The following is a 27552-nucleotide window of genomic DNA, read 5'->3' on the forward strand; positions in this document are numbered from 1 at the left end:
TAGTTAAAAGAGAACACCAGAAAATGTCTAAAGTAGAACTACTTGTTCTATCTCCATGGGAATGTACCTGTAGTGAGCCCAGTCAAATAATAGCCTGTGACAGTGATATATACTAGGGCTTGGAGCTAGGGAGGAACTCAGTGGTTGTATTAGACAGACACCTCCAGAGCCTCTGACTGTAACGTCACTGCCCCCGCGGTGGGATAATGAGACGACGCATTAAAAGTAATGACTTACGAGTAATGATGAGCTATCTCTGAGAGCATACTGCTACAGTCACCTCTGCATAATCATTTGTGACTCTTTAGGACCATCACTATCAAATGATTTTTTCAGACTTTATTGTTAGTCATTGTAGCCACTGTGTATTATAATTGCTGTATTTTCTTTTATCTTCTTATATTTTCTTCAGCTGAAGAGCCCTTCCTGATTCTGGCCGACCATCATGACATCAGGAAAATAAGCACTGATGGATCCAATTATACTCCTCTAAAGCAGGTAAGACACACAAAGAGAAGTGTTCCTTTTTTTGAACCAGCTCAATATTTAAGGATGGAGAAAGTTTCTTATGCACAGAATCATTTCATTGATCATCTCACTTGAGTACATTGAGTATATCCTTATACGGCCTGTGTGTCTCTCCCCAACCAACTATGCAAAGCAATTGCTCAATATGTTGTTTTTTTTGTAACAACAATACAACATGTCCCTGATGATTTTGTCCCACAGGGCCTCAGTAACATTATAGCAGTGGACTTTGACTACAGGAAGGAGTTTATTTACTGGATTGACTCGAGCTCTCCTGCTCTAACCCAACGGAGGATAAACAGAATGCGACTGAATGGGAGTGACCTGAAGGTACGGTAGAGCAGCAGCTTATACAGCAGGGCTGAGGTAAATTCCAATTGAAGTTAGTCAATTCAGGAAGTGAACAGAGATTCCAATTCAGTCATTGAAAAGGGGCATCTATTTCCAATGACTTCTCAAAAAACGGAAGAGGAAAAGCTGTTTATTTCAAAAGTTGTTGCGTTTTGTAATTTATTCGAATCACTTCCTGAATTGACCCCAACCGTGTTCTACATTGGCCTGAGGAAGGTGTGTAGCGAGAGAGTGTTCTAGTGGTGTTAGTGGTTAATGTATGGGCCCTGATGGAAGGATGCACTTTATCCATTTTCTCTCTCTCTCTCTCTCACGCACTCTCGCTCTTTCTCTCTCTCTCTCTCTCTCTCTCTCTCTCTTTTTTTTTTTTTTCTCCCCCCCACCGGGCAAGATTATACTGCTGGAGATGAGATGTTGAGGAGGTTTATATAAATCTATAATTGAACACCATGACTGTAGCGGTTTAAATGTGACTAAAGGTGACAGTCTTCCCTGGCTGAAGGTTGAGCCGAGACACATAAAACAATGGCATTTATTCTATATGAGGGTTTATGGCCACGTAGTGCCTAATGCATTCCATTATGTCATAAAATGTACAATATAGAATGTGAGTGTGTGGATAATTCCTTAGACACACAGCTTCTCCGTAAATCTTTGTTTTCATTATACCTTGGAAATACTTCATTGTTTTGGACCTAAACCACCTGCTAATAATGCACAGCGTTGTGTAGTTGATGGCTTACATGAGTATTAGATTATGGTGTTTGGCACAGAACAATGGCTGTTGGTTTAGGTTCAGCTGTATTTTATGAAATGTTTTGTTTTTGTCGTACAGTTCAAATAAAGTGTTACTGAACCCTGTTATGATCATGTTATGCACCATAGATACAGTACAGTACTGAATGTGCTTCCTTTTTTCTTTGGGGGGGTGGGGGGTCAATTTTCCACTCCTAAAATCAGTGACATTGGCACACAGAGGAAGATGACTCAGTATGTCAAGGATACAGTGTCATTGTGCTTGTATATGCTTGTGTTTTCTTCCTTGAACATGGCTGGTCTCCTATCATGGCTCCCCATTTAGCTTTCCAAAGGCCAGAGTCAGAGTCTGGGTGAAGTTAGAGTGCCAACAGAACCTGAGTACCTAAGGGGGCTCCCCTTGGCTCGTTGTCATTAATACACGGATAATGACTCATTATAGCTTTACTGTACCCACGATCCCTCCCGTCTGATTCGTACTTTAGCTCACTGCTGCCAAAACACTTCGGAGTAGAGACCGTTTCTGTAGTTATTAGACCAATGTAATCACTATAAAGGGCGATATTAGAACTGTTGCAGTGCAGACCCATAGAAGGCTGTTCTGAATCGTAAGGGCTTTTTCACAATGTATCTTCTTAATTTGGGGTTAAAAATCACACCAGGGCTCGCTTACCCGCCATTCACACAATCAATTGTTAACCCTGGGCTAGCTGAACCCAACCGTCTGGAGTAGAATGCAAGGGCTCCACAAAACCGATTACGGTGATATTCTGATTCATCTGGAGTTGCTTTAAAGGCCCTGTGCAGTCGCAAACATGATTTTCCTGTGTCGATAGCCATGAAGTTCTCTGAAAGGCTGGTCATGGCTCACATCAACAGCGTCCACCCGGATACCCTAGACCCACTCCAATTCGCATACTGCCCCAACAGATCCACAGATGACGCAATCTTAAATCGCACTCCACACTGCCCTTTCCCACCTGGACAAAAGGAACACCTATGTGAGAGTGCTGTTCATTGACTACAGCTCAGTGTTCAACACCATTGTGTCCACAATGCTTATCACTAAGCTAAGGACTCTGGGACTAAACACCTCCCTCTGCTAGATCCTGGACTTCCTGACGGGCCACCCCCAGGTGGTAAGGTTAGGCAACAACACATCTGCTATGCTGAACATTAACACTGGGGCCCCTCAGGGGTGTGTGCTTAGTCTCCTCCTGTACTCCCTGTTCATCCACGACTGCGTGGCCAAATGCAACTCCAACACCATCATTGTTTGCTGACAACACAACAGTAGTAGGCCTGATCACCGACAACGATGAGACAGCCTATAGGGAGGAGGTCAGAGACCTGGCAGTGTGGTGCCAGGACAACAAACTCAATGTGAGCAAGACAAAGGAGCTGATCGTGGACTACAGGAAAAGGCGGGCCGAACAGGCCCCCATTAACATCGACGGGGCTGTAGTGGAGCGGGTCAAGAGTTTCAAGTTCCTTGGTGTCCACATCACCAACAAACTATAATAGTCCAAACGCACCATGACAGTTGTGAAGAGGGCACGACAATGCCTATCCCCCCTCAGGAGACTGAAAAGATTCGGCATGGGTCCCCAGATCCTCAAAATGTTCTACAGCTGCACCAACAAGAGCATCCTGACCGGTTGCATCACCGCCTGGTATGGTAACTGCTCGGCATCTGACCGTAAGGTGCTACAGAGGGTAGTGCGTACGGCCCAGTACATCAGTCGGGCCAAGCTTCCTGCCATCCAGGACCTATATACTAGGCAGTGTCAGAGGAAGGCCCAAAGAGAATTGTCAAAGACTCCAGTAACCCAAGTCAAAGACTGTTTTCTCTGCTACCCCACAGCAAGCGGTACCGGAGCGCCAAGTCTAGGATCAAAAGGCTCCTTAACAGCTTCTACTCCTGTCAGAGCTGTTTAAAAAGACTGCCAGACATTTCAGTCTGTTTTGGTTGGATGAAGATTTGGCCTGCCCGGTGACATCACCAGGCAGTAAATTGGTTAATAGACCAATAAATATATTTCCTAACTATCTGCCAATAACAGCTACTTTTCAATTTTCCCCTCCCCACTCAGACAGCTCCCAGACGGCCCTAGCGAAATTATTGCTTGAGAAATTGCTCTTTGCTAAGTTTTGTTTTTGACAAATTTTATTGAAAACAATCGCATTAAGGTACTTAATTGTTACCCAGAAATGATTTGACATTGAGATAAAAATGTCCCTACCTGCTTCCTCTCCTCTGACCCACAGGTAATCCACAGGATGTCTGCCCCCAGTGCTCTAGCCGTGGACTGGATAGGAAAGAACCTATACTGGTGTGACATAGTGAAGAAGAGTCTGGAGGTGTCCAAGGCTAACGGCCTCTATCCTGTGGTATTGGTCAGCACTGGTCTGGACAACCCTACTGACCTGGCTCTGGATGCAGACACTGGGCATGTACAACACTCCATCTTCTCCATCTGTCTCTACATCATGCTAGATTCTATATCTGTCACAGTTATAATGAATGAATCCAGAATGAGATTTAGCAATGTCTGTTGAGAGAAACCACTCACAGTACCACAGACTGTCAAAATAAATACTAGCTAATCAGTATGTTACTGTGTAAGTGTAAAACTATGCTATTTTGTTTCTGAGGCAGCCAACTTTCTGCTCAGGCTTTGAAGTCTAGTACTCATTTTGATGTTGAATTTGATATCTCACATAAGCTACTCCATAATGGAAAGTAAACACAGTTACATTTACATGATTTTTGTCATTTGGCAGACACTCTTATCCAGAGCAACTTACAGTTAGTGCATTAACCTTAAGATAGCAAAGTGAGACAGCCACAATTCACAGTTCCCATAGCCCAATTGACCAACAGAGTGGAGAAGTGTAGCCTAAGGTATCTAGCTGAAAACGGTGTCATTCCTCTGTAGTTATGTGTTCTGGATCGACAGTGGAGAGTATCCCCATATTGGGAGGATAGGTTTGGACGGCAGCAGCCGGACGGTGATCAGCGATACAGACATTTTCAGCCCTGCAGCTCTCACCATCGACTACACAGCAAAAAGACTTTACTGGGCTGACTCGCATCATATTCTCTTCTCAAACATGGACGGTTCAGAAAGGCGCAAAGGTAAGTGACAGTGAATTGAGGATTGCCCTTGGTCTCTCTCGCTCTCTTGCTCTCTTGCTCTCTTGCTCTCTGTCTGTCTGTCTGTCTGTCTGTCTGTCTGTCTGTCTGTCTGTCTGTCTGTCTGTCTGTCTGTCTGTATTTATTTTATTTTTTATTTAACCTTTATTTTACTAGGCAAGTCAGTTAAGAACAAATTCTTATTTACAATGACGGCCTACCAAAAGGCAAAAGGCCTCCTGCGGGGACAGGGACTGGGATTTTTTAAAATAAAAAAAATAAAGAAAATATATAAATATAGGGCAAACACACATCATGGCAAGAGAGACAACACACTACATAAAGAGAGACATAAGACAACAACATAGCAAGGCAGCAACACATGACAACACAGCATGGTACCAACACAACATGACAACAACATGGTAGCAACACAACATGGTAGCAGCACAATACATGGTACAAACATTATTGGGCACAGACAACAGCACAAAGGGCAAGAAGGCAGAGACAACAATACATCACGCAAAGCAGCCACAACTATCAGTAAGAGTGTCCATGATTGAGTCTTTGAATGAAGAGATTGAGATAAAACTGTCCAGTTTGAGTGTTTGTTGCAGCTTGTTCCAGTCGCTAGCTGCAGCAAACTGAAAAAACGAGTGACCCAGGGATGTGTGTGCTTTCGGGACCTTTAACAGAATGTGACTGGCAGAACAGGTGTTGTATGTGGAGGATGAGGGCTGCAGTAGATATCTCAGATAGGGGGGAGTGAGGCCTAGGAGGGTTTTACAAATTAGCATCAACCAGTGGGTCTTGCGACAGGTATACAAAGATGACCAGTTTACAGAGTAGTATAGAGTGCAGTGATGTGTCCTATAAGTTGCATTGGTGGCAAATCTGATGGCCGAATGGTAAAGAACATCTAGCCGCTCGAGAGCACCCTTACCTGCCGATCTATAAATGATGTCTCCGTAATCTAGCATGGGAAGGATGGTCATCTGAATCAGGGTTAGTTTGGCAGCTGGGGTGAAAGGAGCTATTTCGATAGAGGAAACCAAGACTAGATTTAACTTTAGCCTGCAGCTTTGATATGTGCTGAGAGAAGGACAGTGTACCATCAAGACATACTCCCAAGTACTTGTATGAGGTGACTACCTCAAGCTCTAAACCCTCAGAGGTAATAATCACACCTGTGGGGAGAGGGGCATTCTTCTTACGAAACCACATGACCTTTGTTTTGGAGGTGTTCAGAACAGGGTTAAGGGTAGAGAAAGCTTTTTGGACACTAAGAAAGCTTTGTTGTAGAGCATTTAAAACAAAATCCGGGGAGGGGCCAGCTGAGTATAAGACTGTATCATCTGCTTATAAATGGATGAGAGAGCTTCCTACTGCCTGAGCTATGTTGTTGATGTATATTGAAGAGCGTGGGGCCTAGGATTGAGCCTTGGTGACAGGCAGTGGCTGAGACAACAGATTTTCTGACTTTATAAACTGCACTCTTTGAGAGAGGTAGTTGGCAAACCAGGCCAAAGACCCCTCAGAGACATCAATACTCCTTAGCCAGCACACAAGAATGGAATGGTCTACCGTATTGGCTCGGCTGCGCATGCCTCTCCCTAATGTCAATATGCCTTGTCCATTGCTGTTTTAGTTAGTGATTATTGTCTTATTGTCTTATTTCCTCTCCCATTCCCCAGGCGCTCTCATTTGTTGACTTCTGTAACCATAAAAGCCTTGGTTTCATGCATGTTAACATTAGAAGCCTCCTCCCTAAGTGTGTTTTATTCACTGCTTTAGCACACTCTGCCAACCCAGATGTCCTAGTCGTGTCTGAATCCTGGATTAGGAAGGCCACCAAAAACCCTGAAATTTCCATCCTTAACTAAAACATTTTCCGACAAGATAGAACTCCCGAAGGGGCGGAGTTGCAATCTACTGCAGAGATAGCCTGCAGAGTTCTGTCTTACTATCCAGGTCTGTTCCCAAACAATTTGAGCTTCTACTTTTAAAAATCCACCTTTCCAGAAACAAGTCTCTCACCGTTGCCACTTGATATAAACCACCTTCTGCCCCCAGCTGTGCCCTGGATACCATATGTGAATTGATTGCCCCCCATCTATCTTCAGAGCTTGTGCTGTTAGGTGACCTAAACTGGAACATGCTTAACACCCGGCCATCCTACAATCTAAGCTTGATGCCCTCAGTCTTACACAAATTATCAATGAACCTACCAGGTACAACCCCAAATCCATAAACACAGGCACTCTCATAGATATCATCCTAACCAACCTGCCCTCCAAATACACCTCTGCTGTCTTCAACCAGGATCTCAGCGATCACGGCCTCATTGCTTGCGTTTGTAATGGGTCTGCGGTCAAACGACCACCTCTCATCACTGTCAGAATAAGAATAAGAGCACCTCCTCCCAGCTGCCCACTCTACTGAGGCTAGGAAACACTGTCACCACCGATAAATCCATGATAATTGAGAATTTCAATAAGCATTTTTCTACGGCTGGCCATGCTTTCCACCTGGCCACCCCTACCCTGGTCAACAGCCCTGCACCCCCCACAGCAACTTGCCCAAGCCTTCCCCATTTCTCCTTCACCCAATTCCAGATAGCTGATGTTCTGAAAGAGCTGCAAAATCTGGACCCCTACAAATCAGCAGGACTAGACAATCTGTACCCTCTCTTTCTAAAATGATCAGCCAGAATTGTTGCAACCCCTATTACTAGCCTGCTCAACCTCTCTTTTGTATCTTCTGAGATCCCCAAAGATTGGAAAGCTGCCGTGGTCATCCCCCTTTTCGAAGACCCAAACTGCTACAGACCTATATCTATCCTACCCTGCCTTTCTAAGGTCTTTCGAAAGCCAAGTTAACAAACAGATCACCGACCATTTAGAATCCCACTGTACCTTCTCCGCTATGCAATCTGGTTTCCGAGCTGGTCGTGGGTGCACCTCAGCCACGCTCAAGGTCCTAAACGATATCATAACCTCCATTGATAAGAGACAATACTGTGCAGCTGTATTTATAGACCTGGCCAAGGCTTTCAGCTCTGTCAATCACCACATTCTTATCGGCAGACTCGACAGCCTTGGTTTCTCAAATGACTGCCTCAACTGGTTCACCAACTACTTCTCAGACAGAGTTTAGTGTGTCAAATCATAGGGCCTGTTGTCCGAACCTCTGGCAGTCTCTATGGGGGCGCCACAGGGTTCAATTCTCGGGCCGACTCTCTTCTCTGTATACATCAAGGATGTCGCTCTTGCTGCTGGTGATTCTCTGATCCACCTCTATGCAGACGATACCATTCTGTATACTTCTGGCCCTTCTTTGGACACTGTGTTAACTAATCTCCAGACGAGCTTCAATGCAATACAACTCTCTTTCCGTGGCCTCCAACTGCTCTTAAATGCAAGTAAAACTAAATGCATGCTCTTCAAACGATTGCTACCAGCACCTGCCCGCCCGTCCAGCATCACTACTCTGGATGGTTCTGAATTAGAATATGTGGACATCTACAAATACCTAGGTGTCTGGTTAGACTGTAAACTCTCTGTCCAGACTCACATTAAGCATCTCAAATCCAAAATGAAATCTAGAATCGGCTTCCTATTTCGCAACAAAGCATCCTTCACTCATGCTGCCAAACATACCCTAGTAAAACTGACTATCCTACCGATCCTTGACTTCTGCGATGTAATTTACAAAATAGCCTCCAACACTCTACTCAGCAAATTGGATGCAGTCTATCACAGTGCTATCTTTTTTGTCACCAAAGCCCCATATACTACCCACCACTGCAACCTGTATGCTCTCGTTGGCTGGCCCAAACACACTGGCTCCAGGTCATCTATAAGTCTTTGCTAGGTAAAGCCCCGCCTTATCTCAGCTCACTGGTCACCATAGCAGCACCCACCCGTAGCAAGCGCTCCAGCAGGTATACTTCACTGGTCACCCCCAAAGCCAATTACTCCTTTGGCTGCCTTTGCTTCCAGTTCTCTGCTGCCAATGACTGGAACGGATTGCAAAAATCACTGAAGCTGGAGACTCATATCTCCCTCACTAGCTTTAAGCACCAGCTGTCAGAGCAGCTCACAGATCACTGCACCTGTACATAGCCCATCTGTAAATATCCCATCCAACTATCTCATCCCCATACAGTTATTTATTTTATTTTTGCTCCTTTGATCCCCAGTATCTCTACTTGCACATTCATCTTCTGCACATCTATCACTCCGGTGTTTAATTGCTAAATTGTAATTATTTCGCCACTATGGCCTATTTATTCCCTTACCTCCCTTATCTTACCTCATTTGCACACACTGTATATATACTTTTTTCTATTGTGTTATTGACTGTATGTTTTGTTTATTCCATCTGTAACTCTGTGTTGTTGTTTGTGTTGCACTGCTTTGCTTTATCTTGGCCAGGTCGCATTTGTAAATGAGAACTTGTTCTCAACTAGCCTACCTGGTTAAATAAAGGTGAAATAAAAATGTAAAAATGTAAAAATGAAAAGCTTTAGCCAAGTCAATAAAAATAGCAGCACAACATTGCGTAGAATCAAGGGCAATGGTGACTTCATTGAGGACCTTTAAGGTAGCAGTGACACATCCATAACCTGAGCAGAAACCAGATTGCATACCAGAGAGAATACTATAGACATCAAGAAAGCCAGTCAGTTGATTATTGACAAGTTTTTCCAACACTTTTGATAAACAGGGAAAATAGAAATAGGCCTGTAACAGTTAGGATCAGCTTGATCTCCCCCTTTAAATGAAGGACGAACCGTGACTGCCTTCCAAGCAATGGGAACCTCCCCAGAAAGGATGATATGGGCAGCAACCTTAAAGAAGAAAGGGTCTAAACCATCTGACCCAGATGTTTTTTGGGGGTCAAGTTTTAGGAGCTCCATTAGCACCTCGGACTCAGTGACCGCCTGCAGGGAGAAACTTTGTTGCGGGGCAGGGGACAAAGAGGGAGAAGCATCGGTTAGTCGCATTAGAAGAGGTGGGAGATGAGGAAATGTCGGACGAGCAAGGAGGCATGGCTGAGTCAAATAAAAATCCTGACTTAATGAAGTGGTGGTTAATAAAGAGCTCAGCCATGTGCTTTTTGTCAGTAACAACCACATCATCAACTTTAACCTGTTAGGGACAGATGTTCCGCTAGCGTCACAAAAACCAAAACCACAGCTAAATGCAGCACTAACCTTTGATGATCTTCATCAGATGACACTCCTAGGACATTATGTTATACAATACATGCATGTGTTGTTCAATCAAGTTCATATTTATATCAAAAACCAGCTTTTTACATTAGCATGTGATGCTCAGAACTAGCATACCCACCGCAAACGTCCGGTGAATTTACTAAATTACTCACGATAACGTTCACAAAATACATAACCATTATTTTAAGAATTATAGATACAGAACTCCTTTATGCAATCGCGGTGTCCGATTTTAAAATAGCTTTTCGGTGAAAGCACATTTTGCAATATTCTGAGTACATAGCCCGGCCATCACGGCTAGCTATTTTGACACCCACCAAGTTTGGCCCTCACCAAACTCAGATTTACTATAAGAAAAATTGGATTACCTTTGCTGTTCTTCGTCAGAATGCACTCCCAGGACTTCTACTTCAACAACAAATGTTGTTTTGGTTCGAAATAATCCATAGATATATTGAAATAGCTTCGTTTTGTTCATGCGTTCAGGTAACTATCCGAAGGGTGACGTGCCGGCGCATTTCGTGACAAACATTTTCAAAATATTCCATTACCGTACTTCGAAGCATGTCAAACGCTCTTTAAAATACATTTATATGCGATTTTTCTCGTAAAATAGCGATAATATTCCAACCGGGCGACGTTGTATTCGTTCAAACACTGAAAGTAAAACATGGAGTCGTCTCGTGCACGCGCCCTCCAGTGTCATTGTTCCCAGAAGGACCACTCACAAAAACCCCTGCTGTTTTTCGCCCAGAGACTGGAGAGCTCTCATTCCACTTTCTGGCGCCTTCTGAGAGCCATTGAAAGCCTTAGAAAATGTCACGTTACAGCAGAGACGCTGTATTTTTGATAGAGATGCCCTAGAAGGAGAACAAATTGTCAGACAGGGCACTTCCTGTATAGAATCTTCTCAGGTTTTGGCCTGCCATATGAGTTCTGTTAAACTCACAGACACCATTCAAACAGTTTTAGAAACTTTAGAGTGTTTTCTATCCAAATCTACTAATCTATATGCATATTCTAGTTTCTGGGCAGGAGTAGTAACCAGATTAAATCGGGTACGTTTTTTATCCGGCCGTGAAAATACTGCCCCCTATCCCTAACAGACATGGGCAGCTGTGAGGAGGAGGGTTTATTCTCCAGTTCTTTAACCGTTTTCCAGAACTTCTTGGGGTTAGACCCACAGAGAGAGAACTGCTCCTTAAAGTAACTAACTTTGGCCTTCCGGATAGCCTGAGTGCACTTATTTCTCATTTGCCTGAACGAGAGCCAGTCAGCCTGAGTATGCGTGTGCCGAGCATTTCGCCAAATGCAGTTCTTGAGGTGGAGTAACTCTTCAAGACCACGGTCGAACCAGGGGCTGAACTTGATTTTAATTCCAGTTTTCTTTATGGGGGCGTGTTTGTTAACAATACCACTGAAAATATCAAAAAAGGTCCAAGCTGATTCTATACCATTTTACATTGTATCTATCTCTCTCTCTCAACTCTCAACATGTGATGGCTCAATTGGCTTTGTAAATAATGGTTTGTGCAGATTTCAGGTCAGTTTGTCATTGATTGTACTTTTTCAGACTTTAGATAAAAGCCTTGACTTTACTGTGAAAACATTTGTTTGTGATTGATTCAACGCCAAAGAAGCTGAGTGTGAGCCAAGGCATTATTATGCCTGTTCCATGCACTTCAAAACAAGGTGTTAATTGAAATGAGTCTCTGTCCATCTCTGGCATTCAACCTGTGAGAAATTAGAAAATGTTTTTCTCACCTTTTTTATTCATTTGGTCTAACACAATTTTCCCCCAAGTACTATTTGGTTCACAAACAAAACATTATGTTATTAAACGAGGCTTGAAGTGAAGTCATACATTCTCAACGTATTTTTATTGTTAATTTAATTTCAGTTTTTTGTCTTAAACAGCCAGTTTGTGATTAGCTGTAATACTTATTATCTACTAAGCCATTCTGGCAGACAGACAGTCCATTTAGTCATGTCTTTACTCCCATTTACCTGCAATAAAACACCCCCGAGCCTGGCAGCTTGTCACAGCAATTACTCAGGACGAGCTGTGTACACGCCTGCATGTGTGTGCGTTCACGCCTACGTGTGTGTGAGATCTGGCTGTGTTCCAGACTCTGATTAATCAGTGTGTATTCCATTCCAGTGCCTAGTCAAGACATCCGGGAGGTGACAGGGCTGACTCTGTTTGAGGATGTCATCTATTGGACGGATGAGAAGTCCAAGTCACTGAACCGGGCCCACAAGACCTCCGGGGCTCAGGGAACAGAGCTGCTCAGATACTGGAGAGCCATCCACAACATCAAGGTGTACCACCCTCTCCGCCAACCCGACGGTAATTATCTATGACTCTGTGTGTGTGTGTGTGTGTGTGTGTGTGTGTGTGTGTGTGTGTGTGTGTGTGTGTGTGTGTGTGTGTGTGTGTGTGTGTGTGTGTGTGTGTCTGCATGACTTCGAGAGAGAAAGAGAGAGAGAGAGAGGTGTTTCTTTTTAATTGTAATGAGGAAATGTGCCCTCAGACTAATGATGCTGACAGCAGAGTGGAGGGGAAAGGGCTCTAGCTGAGGATGTTGGTTTTAGCCTCCATCTTCCTCTCTCCGCCGCAGTGCCCAAACACCAGTGTCAGGTGACCAACGGAGGCTGCAGCCACCTGTGTCTGCTCTCCCCCGGGGGAGGTTACAGGTGTGCCTGCCCCACCCACTTTTACCTGGCTGCAGACAACAAGACCTGCATGTCCAACTGCACAGCCAGCCAGGTCAGTGGCACTTTTCTCCTACTGCTTACAAAAATATTTGACATAGTCATTTAGCAGACGCTGTTATCCAGAGTGACTTACAGTTAGTGAATTCATGTTAAGGTAGCTAGGTGGGACAACTACATTTCACATTCATAGTAAGTAAATCTTTCCTTAGTAATAATTGGAGGAGTGCTCATATTTGACCTGCTACACACTTGCTTATCCCAACTCCCCCTGAGACACCCATAGGGAGTGGGGTCACGGCCAGGGTCACCATTATCCACCGCCCCTGGATCAATTGGGTTAAGTGCCTTGCTCAAGGGCACAGCGGCAGACTTTTCACCTTGTTGGCTTCGGAATTCAAACCAACGACCTTTTGTTTACTTGCCCATTGCTCTAACCTCGAAGGCTACTGTATCTGCCACCCAATAAAGCAGCTAGCAGCTAAGTCCATGCTAGTTGGAGGGGAGTGGGGGGGGTGCTGTGGGATAATTCAACATACATTTTTAAGAGGTACTTTTTAATATATTTTTGGAAGATGGGCAGGGACGAGCAGGAGCTCTGATATTAGTATTTGTAGTTTCAAGTAAGGTACTTCAGTGTCCCAAAATCTTCCTGAATGACGATGATGACGATGACAATGATGACGACGATGATGATGATGATGATGACGATGTTGAAGATGATGGTGATGATATCTGAAGCTTTCTGCTGTTGTTGTGTCCTACAGTTCCGCTGTGGGACAGATGAGTGCATCCCCTTCTGGTGGAAGTGTGACACGGTGGATGACTGTGGGGACGGGTCGGACGAGCCTCCAGACTGCCGTGAGTCACCATCAACACACACACACATACACTTGACAAGGTCCCATTAGGGCTTGTAACATTTTCTGTACACACCAATTCACAATTACTCAATCAATTCACAGCCCCCTAGTGGAGCAGGACTCTAACTGCACAGTACAGAACAGAAAATGTTACAAAGATTCTTTATCCATAAAATGAAGTGGGCAGAGAACAAACCCCTTTTCACATTATTTAAGATAGAATTTAAATATTCTTTTGAAATTATCAGTAAATGTAAAAACAAAAAGCAATATGCACCATAAAAGTATTTAACAAATAGAAAATTAATCTTGATATGTAATACCCCTGTCTGTTAGCTTTATGTACTCTTGTTTGTATATTTATGTTTTTTGTATTTGTTGTGTTTATAATAAAAAAATTATAATAAAAATAAAATGATAGTATTTTTTTATAAATAAATAAGAAAATGTTACAACCCTTTTTCCTGGTCTTGTTTACTAGCTGTGTTTCTATAAAGTCGCTGCAATGTGTGTGTGTGTGTGTGTGTGTGTGTGTGTGTGTGTGTGTGTGTGTGTGTGTGTGTGTGTGTGTGTGTGTGTGTGTGTGTGTGTGTGTGTGTGTGTGTGTGTTTCTGTTCTTTCCTCACAGCTGAGTTTAAATGCCAGCCAGGGAGGTTCCAGTGTGGGACTGGCCTCTGTGCTCTGCCTCCGTTTATCTGTGATGGGGAGAACGACTGTGGGGACAATTCTGATGAAGCCAACTGTGGTAAAGACCTTTTATCATATTATACACATTTCTTCACATTTCTGGTCATTATTGTAAAAGACAATGCATACTCATTAATTACCTGGTTAAATAAAGGAAATAAATATGACACTATCCATCCTATTCTGAATCCGCCCAAATGTTTCCCACAAGTAACAAAAACTACATTGTAGACTACCTTGGCTAAGGCTAACACCTTTGTTCATACTATCTACAGAATCCTACATCTGTCTATCTGGACAGTTCAAATGCAGGAAGCGTCAGAAGTGCATCCCACTGAACCTGCGCTGTAACGGACAGGACGACTGTGGAGACGGAGAGGACGAGACAGACTGCCGTAAGAGTCAAATAATCTGTAGATGGATCTCTATAGATACGGTCTTAAAGAACAGGCTGACTATGTGATGAAAGTTTGCCAGCTCTGTACTTTTTATCGGGGGATTTCAATTTCACTTGGCCATGAAAAATGAGCTTGCGCAAGACATAGATAATGAAGTATTGAAAAGACTTTAGTTGTTAGCACTCTGTTCATTTCTTTTGCGGGAGAGACAACCCTTTTGATGAATGACAAAAGAAAAGAAAGGAACAGTCGAGAGATACTCAGACCCTGAACAGACAGACGCTGTGACTTCCCCTCTGATTTTTAAGTCTTGGTCAATGATTCACCCTGTTAACAATTCTTTTTGGATTATAGAAAGCCCCCAGCCTTCTATGCTCATACTACCATACCTGGTTAATTCTGCTCAGAGACACAAGGTCCATTATTAATAAAAGCCACATATCCTTGTTATAACAAGAAAAGTATGTTTCTTTTTAGTTGACCTAGTTTGACTTCGCTGTGGAGTTTGATTGGAGTTTCATCCCCTGCTTGTTATCCCTCTAGCTTGACATTTTAAAGTTCTGAACTTCTGGATGCTTCTTTCGCTTGTCTGAAATGTACAGTACCAGGTAAAGGTTGAGACAATTCATTGTGTGTGAGAGAGACAGAAAGAGGGTCTTAATAAGTACCTGTAATCACACCTGTCTGCTTGTCATCATGAATCAAAGTGACAGCTCTAGATACACTGGAGCAAGGTCTTAAGACACACACGCATACACACCATCCATGAACACCTTATTATATCACAGTGGTGGGTTAACGACTCATCTCACAGCTCCAGCCCTAGAAGCAGTCTAATCTCCCTCCCTGCACCCCCTGAGCCCCTGTCTCTGGCTGCAGTCACATCCAGCCCCAGCCTGGCTCAGTGGTTGAGCTGTGTTGCCCTGAGGCCACTGGGAACAGAGTGGGAACAGAGAGGAAGACACTGGTAATTGCACCAGCAGGGGGTTGAGCCATGCTGGCAGGCTGGAGGGAGGGAGGGGAAGGATGGGGAGGCTGGAGGAATGTACAGCACCAGGTAAAGTGTGTCTCTGTAGGCTCTATTTTAACAAACCTAACACAAGTGTAAATCTAAGCGCTGGCGGTAGAGCTGTAGGTTGGGTGGTGTGTCAGAAATATTTGTTGCTATTTTCACAACCAGATTTATGGGCGCAGTAGCTGGCGGTGGCGCGGAAGGGCTGGGTTTTGATTAATAAACAAGTTGAAGGTGTATCGAGGCTTGACCTCTCACTGGCCAATCAGAACATGCTCCATGGCTAAATATGTGGTTGCTTCAAGTTGTCAAGAGCTTGGGATTATAAGGTTCTATCTGCAAAAATATGATTCTGCAATGATTGGCATTAGAATTCCGAACCCGGCGTAAGTTCTTAAGGACACACCTAAAATATTTCCACCCCTCCCACCTTAGCGCAAACCAGCTGACATTAGACAGGTAAACAGACAAACCTGGCGTTAGGGCAGGAAAATGCCAGTGCGGCAGTTTTTATATGACGAAATTATGTTAACTAACGTGCGTTTGACACTTGCGCCTCCTTACCGCCAGCCGAAAATAGAGCACCGTGTGTGTTTGCGTGCGCGCGTATGAGCGGCCGAGAGATACAGAGAGGGTATTCCAGGAGCTGAGTCTCACCCAGGGTGCAGATTAGGGCAGACAGAAGGTGGTTTAGCCTGCGTCTGAGGGGATGTCTTTCTGAGACAGAGGGAGGTTTAACCAGGGCTAATCATGCTGGGAGGGCTGAGGGTTTAGAAATGCAGCTGGAGCTCTAACCACCTCCATCCCCCTCCTGCTGGGAAAGAGGAAGCTGTGCTCTGGGTGTCAAGGTACTGTGGCATAAGGAGGGTGTAGAGGAAAAATGAATTTTACTTTCTCTATTGCTCCACACCCTAGTTTTGTATGCCATATATAAAATGATTTGTGTGAATTTGATGTAACTACAGTAAATGTGTATTGCTATTGTTTTGGTAATGTCTTCATCATTTTGGTACCTTCAGTTGCATTAGCCGACAAGTTTGGCAATTTTATAACTGGCCATCATTGTATAGCACTTGACGACGTCTCTTTTCGTCTTTATCCTCCCTGTTTATCTCCTGTGCCCTCGGTCGCCATCCCCAGCTGAGAGTACCTGTTCTGCCAACCAGTTCCAGTGTAAGACCTCCATGCACTGTATCTCAGCCCTGTGGGTGTGTGACGAGGACCCGGACTGCACCGATGGATCGGACGAGGCCAACTGTGGCGAGTTCTACTATTCTATTCCGATTCTATGCTATTGTACCTTCAGAAAGTATTCACACACCAACTTTGACTTTTTCCACGTTTTGTTGCGTTACAGCCTGAATTTAAAATGGTTTAAATTCAGATTTTGTGTAAATGGCCTACACACAATACCCCATAATGTCAAAGTGGAATTATGAAAAGCTTTAGTCATTAAGTATTTAACCCCTTTGTTATGGCAAGTCTAAATAAGTTCAGGAGTAAAGATTTGCTTAACATGCCACATAAGGTGCATGGACTCACTCTCTGTGCAATAATAGTGTTTAACATGATTTTTGAATAACTACCTCATCTCTGTACCCCACGAACACAATTATCTGTAAGGTTCCACAGTGAATTTCAAACACAGATTCAACCACAAAGACCAGGGAGGTTTTCCAATAGCTCACAAAGAAGGACACCTATGGGCAAAATAAATAAAACAAGCGGACATTGAATATAGTTATTAATTACACTTTGGATGTATCAATACAACCAGTCATTACATAGATATAGGCATCCTTCCTAACTCAGTTGATGGAGAGGAATGAAAGGACTCAGGGATTTCACCATGATGCCAATGGTAACTTTAAAACAGTTACAGAATGTAATGGCTGTGATAGGAGCAAACTGAGGATGGATTAACAGCATTAATCTAAATGACGGAGTGAAAAGACGGAAAATATTCCAAAACATTCATCCTCTTTGCAATAAGGCAGTTAAGTTATACTGCATAAAATGTGGCAAATAAATTAACTTCCTGTGCTGAATACAAAGCGTTGTGTTTTGGGCAAATGTCACGGCTGGCTACGACAGAACCTGGGCTTGAACCCAGAATCTCTGGGCTCAAACCCAGAATCTCAATGCAGTGCCTTAGACCACTGCGCCACCCGGAAGGCCTACTGTAGCAGTTTCTGATCTCTATGGAATGGCCGACTCTAAAAGGACATTTGTATCTCGACTTTGTGTCTCATTGTACTATATGCAAGCTTTGAGCAGCTAAACGCAAATGTGTCGACTTAAATTGAATGTGATAGATCACGTTATGCAGACATCAGCTGACATTTTTTACTGGTGACCACCTCATTAATGCTGACTGGTCTTTGATATGCTCATAAAGCACTTGTTAATATGGCCAGCTCCAGAGATTAGCTGGAGGAGGTTAAGTCATTTTACTGGCTCTTCCTCTCATCAAATGGACTGCTAGGGCTTGACCTTGGCATTTCCACTGCTGCCTGTGCATTTAATGGTGACATTTCGGGGGATCGAGGGGATGACAGTTAGGTCTCTCTATGATTTGAGTCGTTCTCTCTGGTTTTCAGTCAGTGTTTAAAACAAATTATTTTCTCTATGGGTCATATTTAAAGGTTTCTTCTCTTACCGATGATAACCTGACAGATATTAAGCATGAGAGGAGACGTACACACTTACAGAACATATTGTATACACCCACTGGCTTTGACTTACCTTAATCGACGAGAAGCAACAACATAGAGTTCTGGAATTCCCAGCATCATATTTTTCTTTCTTAATTCTAGAATGTGATAGAAATCTTTCAGGCATGGAAGGAATGGATTTAGTATTCAACTGCCGCAGTGTGCTCAGGTCAAGTTTGAATTCTGTTAATGTCATACTAAGTCTGGGAATTAGCTCTCAAACATGGTACTGTGTAATTGTCAATTAAAAATGTATTATGTATTTATCTATTCTCCCCATAGTTGGATTAAAAATCTGACAGGGAGATGAGAGGAAATCACATTGCTGATTTTAGTGTTGGGACAGGTTGTTATTTTAGAACGAAGATGGGAAAGTTACTGTTCTTCTAGTCTTTCTTCTTGACAGTAGCAGGCGTTTTATATACAGTATGTAAAGTATTATCTTACTCTTTATTGGTCATTGTCTTGTCTTCCTTAGAGAAAACTCAAGGGACTGACGATCACCATCACACACACCTGGCAATATGCAAAACATCAACCAGGATACCGTTTCAGACACTTTGCTTGTTTTACACCTTTGTGGACTAACTGTCTTGTTGTTTCTGTGGCTAGATGAGAAGACATGCGGTCCTCATGAGTTCCGGTGCCAGAACAACAACTGTGTCCCGGAACACTGGAGGTGTGATGGACAGAGTGACTGTGGAGACAACACAGATGAACAGAACTGCAGTAAGTCCCTCGTTTTCGGTCTCTTGATTACGCTGGAAGGAATGAACTTGGAATGAACTTTTGTGTAATACTATATGACTTGCGTACTCCCTGACACTGTAACTAGAGCATTGTGTTTTGCGCAATCATGTGACGTAGCAAAGTGCTATCCTGTATTTGAAGCCTTCTCCAGAAATGACAATTGCACCAAAATTGAAAGTGATTGTCTGAGTATGATGCTGGATCATCTGACACAAAAAGAAAAGGGGAACGTTCAATGAAAACGCTTTAAAGGTTAAAATCCAGGTCATGTTACATGATTGCGCAAAATACGGCGACCTAATATAACTACCAACAAGTACTTCTGCTTGGTATGATGAGGAATGCCCTGGGGAAACATGCCTCACTGTCATGCGCCTAAAATCACTGTCATTCCTTATTCTCTTACACCTCAACAGAGCCAGCCACCTGCCCCTCCAGGGACTTTGTGTGTGCCAGCGGAGAGTGCATCTCTGCTCGTTTCCATTGTGACGGTGACAGGGACTGTGCTGATAACTCTGATGAAAAGGGCTGTGAGACGCGCTCGTGCCCTGCGGACCAGTACCAGTGTCTCAATCACCTCTGCATCTCCAACAAGTGGCTCTGTGACGGCCAGGAGGACTGTAAGATGGGGGAGGACGAGAGGAACTGCCAAGGACCTGGTATGAGCTCACAGACACGCTTGCACGGACGGACACACACTCACACACGTACGCACGCACACACACACTTGATTAATTACTGGATAGCTGTTGGATAGCTGTTGGATAGCTGTTGGATATCTGTTGGATAGCTGTTGGATATCTGTTGGATAGCTGTTGGATATATGTTGGATAGCTGTTGGATATATGTTGGATAGCTGTTGGATATATGTTGGATAGCTGTTGGATATATGTTGGATAGCTGTTGGATATATGTTGGATAGCTGTTGGATATCTGTTGGATATCTGTTGGATATCTGTTGGATAGCTGTTGGATATCTGTTGGATAGCTGTTGCTGGCTGCGGCTGTAGGTGGGGACTTGCTTTCACTGTCTTACCCAAAGCCTACAACCATGTTAATACTGCCCTCCGTTGGAAAGCATGCTTGGGTGTGTCACACACCTTGTGATAGAGGGACTGTGTGTTCATTTGTGTTCGGCAACAGTTGCCATTTTATGATGTCACCAGTAAGCATAGATACAGTTGGCTTACTGTCTTGCATTGACAGCTAGAAAATAACCCTTAATACCTTCAGAAACAAACAGAGGTATTCCCACACGTGGACGAATTCTCTGTTGACAGCAATTACAGATTTCACTCCACTGTAGTATATCCTGACATTCACATTTATTCTGAGATTCGTAATCCCTTTGTGCTTCATTGCATGAATTGAGTGTATGCCAAACTTTAAGTCTTGTGGAGAAATAAATGCAAAGCCAGAGTAGCTTCAAGGCACTTCAAATCTCGAGCAGATGGTTCGACATCAGCAAGCTGGTCTTCTCTCCTGCCTGCTAACCGAAGGTGTGAAATTAAAATGAGCTTTGTCTCTCTCACTGAGATGCCTCTGCATCTGTCTGTCTGTCTGTCTGTCTGTCTGTCTGTCTGTCTGTCTGTCAAGTCTGTCTGTCTGTCTGTCTGTCAATTCAATTTATTGGCATGACGTAACAATATACTATACATATTGCCAAAGCTTACTTTGGAGATTTACAATGTTAACATCATTTAAATAATAATAATCGATATTGTCAACGGAATAACAGTAACAACAATATTCAAGGGTCAAAATAAGCATACATTGAACAATAACAATAAGCATACAGGACATGTGCAGGTTGGCTGGTCTGTCAGACACTGTCCCTCATCTTATGGCAGGCAGCAATGTAGTGTGCTGCCAACCCATAGCTCTCTGCGTCCTCCCCCAACAGGACGGGTAGCCTATCCTCATCACAGAGGTCTTTGAAACCTTGAATAAGGATTTCAAATTTGGGAAACTGACTCTCTAAATTGTTTATATTTTTTACATTTTGTCAGGAAATGCAGCTCTGTCTCAGGTTCTGCTGTGGTGCAGTGGTTGCACAGCCTTTCCCCTACAGGGAGCCAGGTTTTCCTGTGTCTACTCTTCTCAATGCCAAGACTGTGCTCACTGAGCCTGTACTTTGTCAAGGTTTTTCTAAGGTTTTGATCAGTAACCATGGTCAAATAGTTTGTCACGGTATACTGTCGATTTATGGCCAGATAGCACTGCATTTTGCTTTGTGCTTGTGTTTCCCTATAAGAAATGTAGTTTTGTTTTGATTATGTTGTAATTTGGTTTATTCTGATTGATTTGGATGTTGTGGTCCTGAGGCTTCAGTGTATTAGTAGAACAGGTTTGTGAACTCAGCCCCAGGACCAGCTCGATGAGGGGACTTTCTCAGCTCTGGTATTGCATGGCTTGGTAATGATATGAGAGGGGGTCGCTGTATTTTAGATGTTTTCAAAACATTATTATTAGTTGATATTGGCCTAATTCTGCCCTACATTATTATTTTGTAGTTTTGGAGGAGAATCTTACAGAACTCTCCATGCAGGGTTTCAATTGGGTTTTTGTCCCATTGGGTGAAATCTTGTTTTGCAAATGGGCACCACACCTCACTGCCATAAAGTGCAATTGGTTCAATGACACATTCAATTCGTTTTAGCCTAATTTTAATAGGTATTTTAATTTGTTTTTTAATGGCGTGGAATGCCCTGCATGCTTTCTCTCTCAGTTCATTCACTGCCTGATTAAGGTATCCAGTTGAGCTTATTTTTAAACCTAAGTAATTGTTGTGTGTGCAGTACTCTATATACTTTGGTCTACTGGAATTCCCTGAGATCTGGGAATTGGTCTGTCTCTCTCTGACACCTCCCTCCCTCCCTCCCTCCCTGTCTGTCTGTCTGTCAATTCAATTGCTTTATTGGCATGATTTAACAATGTACACATTGCCAAAGCGTACTTTGGAAATGGAATGATTCATTAACAACATCATCATAAATCATCAAGATTGTCACAAAGAGGAAAATCACTAAGAACTATAATCAAGGGTGTGGTGGATGGGGTTGTATTAGAAATATAAATCACTAAGAAAATAACACGAAGGCAGGTGCAGGTTTGTTGGTCTGTCTCTCTCTCTCTCTCTCTCTCTCTCTCTCTCTCTCTCTCTCTCTCTCTCATAATAACTTCTTTTTCTATATTTTAGCTGAGTACTTTCTTTATATATTTATATGGAAAGTACCTGTGGACAGCTGTGGCTGCACTTGCACTGCAAATTCCTCCAATTGGAAGGGCCACACTGTGACATGCATGAAAAAGCTTTTCCCCCTCTCTCCCAGTGAGTCCAGATGGGAGTGAGACTGAATTGCTTTGATTGGTCCAAAGTGCTCCAAAACACGCTAGGAATAGCACTCAGAATGGACCCTCTGAAGCAGCTCTGTTTCTCTATCTGCAGCCATTGTTTTGCACTTGTATACCAGGTGGTGTCGTGGCCAGTTGAGAAGTATTTTCAGCACCGGTTTAATGGGGATTGTCTATGTCAGCTTCTTTTGTCTAGTGTGGTCCTGCGTGGTTCAGTTGGTAAGAGCGTGGCGCTAGCAACATCAAGATTGTGGGATCAATAACTACACATAATACGAATGTATGCACTGTACTGTAATGTACTGTAAGTCATTTTGAATAAAAGTGCTATGTTATCTGTTTCAGCGGTCCTTCCGTCCTGCGCCCTGAGTGAGTATGAGTGTGTCGGGGGAGGCTGTGTGTCGGCCCGCCTGAGGTGTGATGGCCAGAGAGACTGCTCAGATGGATCTGATGAGGTGAGTGCTCTCTGATGAAGCCCTGATTGTAGTCGCTGAGCCTCATCATCTGTGCGATAATGCAGGATACCTTTCATGTCTGTTTGCCTTTTAATGTATGCCATTTGTTCTTAAGGTCATCAACATCGGAAAATGTGTCCTAATTATCTTGCACCATATTTTCATGGAAAATCCCCCCCGAAATGGTGTTGAATGATTGCTACCACTACTCATCTTTGTGTAAAATGTAAAGCCTGCTTTTGTCAATCAACATCCTTATCTCTCAAATACCTGGATACAGGTAGTTTGGCCGTGTTTGCCTGTTTCCTCCAAACATCAGGGTCCCTTTAGGATCTCAGTGTAATTAAAACCATGCTCTTGGTTCAGAGTCAGTAGTTCACGTCCATGCAGTGGCAGCCTACCTCTTTTAATAAGCTCTTTCTCCGCAGCCAACAGAGTCCCCTGGAGAGAGCAACGTCATCCTAGACTCATGCATTATATATTAAAGCAATTTCACCAAAGGCCAAGTTGCATGTTGATTAATTCAACCTATAACTCACAGTTTGTAACACATCATTCTGTCATGTTGTGTAAAAATAAAATGCGCATTTGATCTGAAAATGACAATGGTCATTGTCATTCTTCGTCTTCGCCTTCTTCTTGTAAGCATACATCATAATGTAATGTTAAGGCTTGGACAAGCCTTTTTGAGACCTGGCAGTGGAATGGCTTGGTGGCGGACAGGGGTGTATTTGTATGTTGTTTTTGAGGTGTGTGTGTGTGTGTGTGCGTTGTGCCGACAGGTAGACTGTGTGAGGGAGTGCAGGGAGGATGAGTTCCTGTGCCTGAACCGAGCTCACTGCATCCCCAGCCGCTGGCACTGTGATGCCCTGCCTGACTGTGTGGATCACAGTGATGAGCATAACTGTGTCCAGGGTAAGCCTAGAACACACACCCACGCATACACCACACACACACACACACACACACAATGTTCTTTACAACATGTGTGATGTATTATTCACTCAGTCAGTATTATGTTAATACTGTGTGTCCATTGAGGTCTCCCATCAGTCAGAGTGCTCTCTGTAATTGTGAGGAAAGGTTGATGGGTACAGTGTTGGAAAAATTACCCAATTGTCATACTTGAGTAAAAGTAGATACCTTAATAGAAAATGACTCAAGTTAAAGTGAGTCACCCAGTAAAATATTAATTAAGTAAAAGTCTAAAAGTATTTGCTTTTAAATATACTTAACTATCAAAATGAATGTAATTGCTAAAATATACTTAAGTATCAAAAGTAAAAGTATAATTCATTTCAAATACTTTATATTAAGCAAACGAGAGAGTGCTGATTTCTTGCTTTTTTTTAATTTACGGATAGCCAGGGGCACACTCCAACACTCAGACATTTACAAGCAAAGCACATGTGTTTAGTGAATCTGCCAGTTCAGAGGCAGTAGGAAGAGATGCACTTATCTCTTGATAAGTGCATGAACTTTCCATTTTCCTGTTCTGCTAAGCATTCAAAATGAGTAATTTGGGGTGTCAAAGACAATGTATGGAGTAAAAAGTACATTACTTTCTTTAAGAATGTAGTGAAGTAAATGTACATGTTATCTAAAATATAAAAAGTAAAGTAGAGATACCCCCAAAACTACTTAAGTAGTACTTTTAAGTATTTTTACTTAAGTACTTTACACCACTGGATGGGTGAGGCAAGTAGAAAGTGGGTTGCAGTATTAATCAATATAATGAGAAACAGCTGTTACCTCATCTTCTCAGAAAAGCATTCAAGCTCAACATATTGCAGAGGTGTGGACTCAAGTCACATAACTCTGACTCAAGTCTGACTCCAGTCACAAAATTTCATGACTTGAGACTCGACTTGATAGAAAAGAAAATAACTTGAGACTTGACTTTGACTTGGAGCCTCAAGATTCGGGACTCTGACTAGAGACTGATGACTTTTAAATTATCTGGCCAGGTTTGTCAGTCATTTTGAGTCACAGAGTCTCAGTGGATTACTTTCCACGCAGCCAGACACAGTAGTCGCAGCATCGCACTTGCAAAATAAACAGATTGGCTAGTGGAACACACACACTGTCCAGTGATTGGACCAGCAAACGGTCAATCAACACAGGTTGGATGAGCTAGTGAAAAGATTGCTAATTTGCTGTACAGCAATAGGATCGGGTGCAGCGCAATGTGAAATTGTAGGGGGAGAAGATTGCCATAAATAAATATGCAACTCCAAAAAATTGTTTGATAATAGAGAATATTAACTGTTTATTTGGCAAGCACACCATCAATGGGGCATCAAGCAACAATTACAAGAATAGGCCTACTGGTCTTTTGGTATGACAATCATATTTATGGGACACATCTTTAATTTTGGTGAAAAACAACATTTTGGTGAAAAATCATATTTAGGTGAAAAAACATTTTGTTTCCTACTATATTGTTTCTCTTGCAGCAGCCCACTCTTGCCGTGCGGATGAATTTATCTGTACCAACACACTGTGTAAGCTTTACATCTGGGTGTGTGATGGAGAGGATGACTGTGGCGATAACTCTGATGAAGACTCTGACATGTGTGCTAAACTGCCGTGTCCACCGAGCAGACCCTACCGCTGCAGGAACGACAGGGTGTGTCTGCGCTTGGAGCAGGTATGCAACGGAGTCGACGACTGTGGGGACATCTCCGATGAAGAGGACTGTGGTGAGTCCAATCACGTCTGTTAACTTTTGAACTGAATCATTCAGATGATCACAAAGAACCCAGAATCACAGAGCTCCTCTGTTTTGTCTACATGTTTTATTTCACCTTTATTTTAGCAGGGAGTCCCATTAAGACCAACATCTATTATACAAGGGAGTCCTGTACATACACAATTTACAAATATAACATCTTACAAACATACAAGATTCCAAATCTGCTCAAGAGGCACCATTACATCTAGTTATACGTATAGCTGACGAATAGCTATTGTGTGTGCACGCACGGGCGCACGCACACGTCCATCATTGTTGGTGTAAAAAAATTCAAGCTGGAGATAGCAATAGCCTAGCTATGGTGTTGAAACATGTCTGTTCTGTCTTTGGCCTCATGGCTGTTACCTTCTCCTTCTCCCCCTGGCTTGTCCTGTATCCTGGATCAGAAGACGTGATGCAGACCCCAAGGCCCTGTGGTAAGGCGGAGTTCACCTGCAGTAACCATCGCTGCATCCCGCAGCAGCTGCAGTGTGACCTGTTCGATGACTGTGGAGACGGGGGCTCGGATGAACAGGACTGTAAAGGTGGTACGTGGCTTCTAAAGTCTCCCGCTCTTCCTTTGTCTCTCTATCTCTCTTTCTTTCAAAAATATCCCTCCCTCGATATCGATCTCGCTCTCTGTATCTGTCTCCGTCTCTCCACCTCTCTGTATATAGATGTCTCTCTCTCTCTATGCCTGTCTGTCTCTGCTCATTTCAGTTCAGGTTCAGTTAATTGCAGTACTCCCAAGAAAGATTGTATAAGGAAGGAACAGAGGAAGGAAGGCAGGATAAGTCTTACAAAATCTTCCAAATAAATGCTCTCTCCTGTATCGAACATTCTGAAATAAAAACACAGCTGAAATAAAACATAAAGTAATGCGTTCTAGCCCCTGATTTTGGGCACTGTCAGCATTTGGGGCGGCAGGCAGTCTAGTGGTTAGCGCGTTGGGCCAGTAACCGAAAGGTTGCTGGAACGATATCCCAGAGCTGACAAGGTAAAAAAATATGTTGTTCTGAACAAGGCTGTTCCCCTGTAGGCTGTCATTGTAAATAAGAATTTGTTCTTAACTAACTTGCCTGGTTAAATAAAAAAATGATCTGTTCACTCAGGGTATGTTTATTCCCAGCACGTGGAGTACTCTACTTACAAAAGCTGAATGAGAGAGAAAAGGACTGTGCTAATGGGTGTTTTTAATATTCAAATCACCATGTTACACTTTCAGTTTATTAATCAATGCACACTCTTAGAGAAAAATATATGACAGGGTTCTTCGGCTGTCCCCATAGTAGAACCCTTTGAAGAACCTTATTGGTTCCAGGCCGAACCCTTTTGGGTTCCATGTAGAAACCAAAAACGGTTTTACCTGGAACCAATAAGGGTTCTTCTACGGGGATAGCCGAAGAGAGCTTTTTGGGACCCTTTTTTCTAAGAGTGCACAAACAGCATCCAACCTACACCATATATGATGTGTTATTGTGATGTCCGTGTTTTATACAGCGGTTTCCAAGGAAGGAGTATGTGGAGAGAGAGTGGGTCTATGTGGAGATGACGCATTCTGCAATAATACACTCTGTCAGTGTAAGGCTGGCTTTCAGAGGAGCCAGATGACGAGGCAATGTGAAGGTACAGTACAGTGATGATGTCGCCTTTGATCTTCTCTGTCTCGGGGTTTTCTTTTGCATTCACTTGCTGCTAAGAGTTTGAAATGTTAAGTTGCCTTTCAAATAGAGAGCAGACAGCAAGAAGGCCACACTTTACAGTACGTTCAAGTCTGTCCTTATCACTGCAGAAAAGCTCTGATAGCTCCTGTTCACTGGACAATGGCAATGCGTAGCGTAGCTACTCTGCCTTTGC

The 27552-nt window shown here is 43.2% G+C and overlaps 1 protein-coding gene across 1 annotated transcript in view; it reads left to right on the plus strand.

Annotated features, from left to right (window-relative positions):
- Positions 1–27552, plus strand: part of LOC106574298 (low-density lipoprotein receptor-related protein 1B) — a 130507-nt gene that overhangs the window by 75153 nt on the left and 27802 nt on the right. Inside the window, exons 53-69 of the mRNA XM_045696700.1 lie at positions 413–498; positions 730–858; positions 3904–4085; positions 4575–4774; positions 12175–12363; positions 12635–12783; positions 13496–13589; positions 14220–14336; positions 14554–14673; positions 16829–16948; positions 19015–19131; positions 19569–19811; positions 22852–22961; positions 23744–23876; positions 25418–25663; positions 26103–26243; positions 27196–27321. Of these exons, the coding sequence (XP_045552656.1) occupies positions 413–498; positions 730–858; positions 3904–4085; positions 4575–4774; positions 12175–12363; positions 12635–12783; positions 13496–13589; positions 14220–14336; positions 14554–14673; positions 16829–16948; positions 19015–19131; positions 19569–19811; positions 22852–22961; positions 23744–23876; positions 25418–25663; positions 26103–26243; positions 27196–27321 (2502 nt within the window). The remainder of the gene's footprint in view (positions 1–412; positions 499–729; positions 859–3903; positions 4086–4574; positions 4775–12174; positions 12364–12634; positions 12784–13495; positions 13590–14219; positions 14337–14553; positions 14674–16828; positions 16949–19014; positions 19132–19568; positions 19812–22851; positions 22962–23743; positions 23877–25417; positions 25664–26102; positions 26244–27195; positions 27322–27552) is intronic.

The sequence above is a fragment of the Salmo salar genome, chromosome ssa16 (assembly GCF_905237065.1).
Source record: "Salmo salar chromosome ssa16, Ssal_v3.1, whole genome shotgun sequence".
In the NCBI taxonomy this organism is placed as follows: Eukaryota; Metazoa; Chordata; class Actinopteri; order Salmoniformes; family Salmonidae; genus Salmo; species Salmo salar.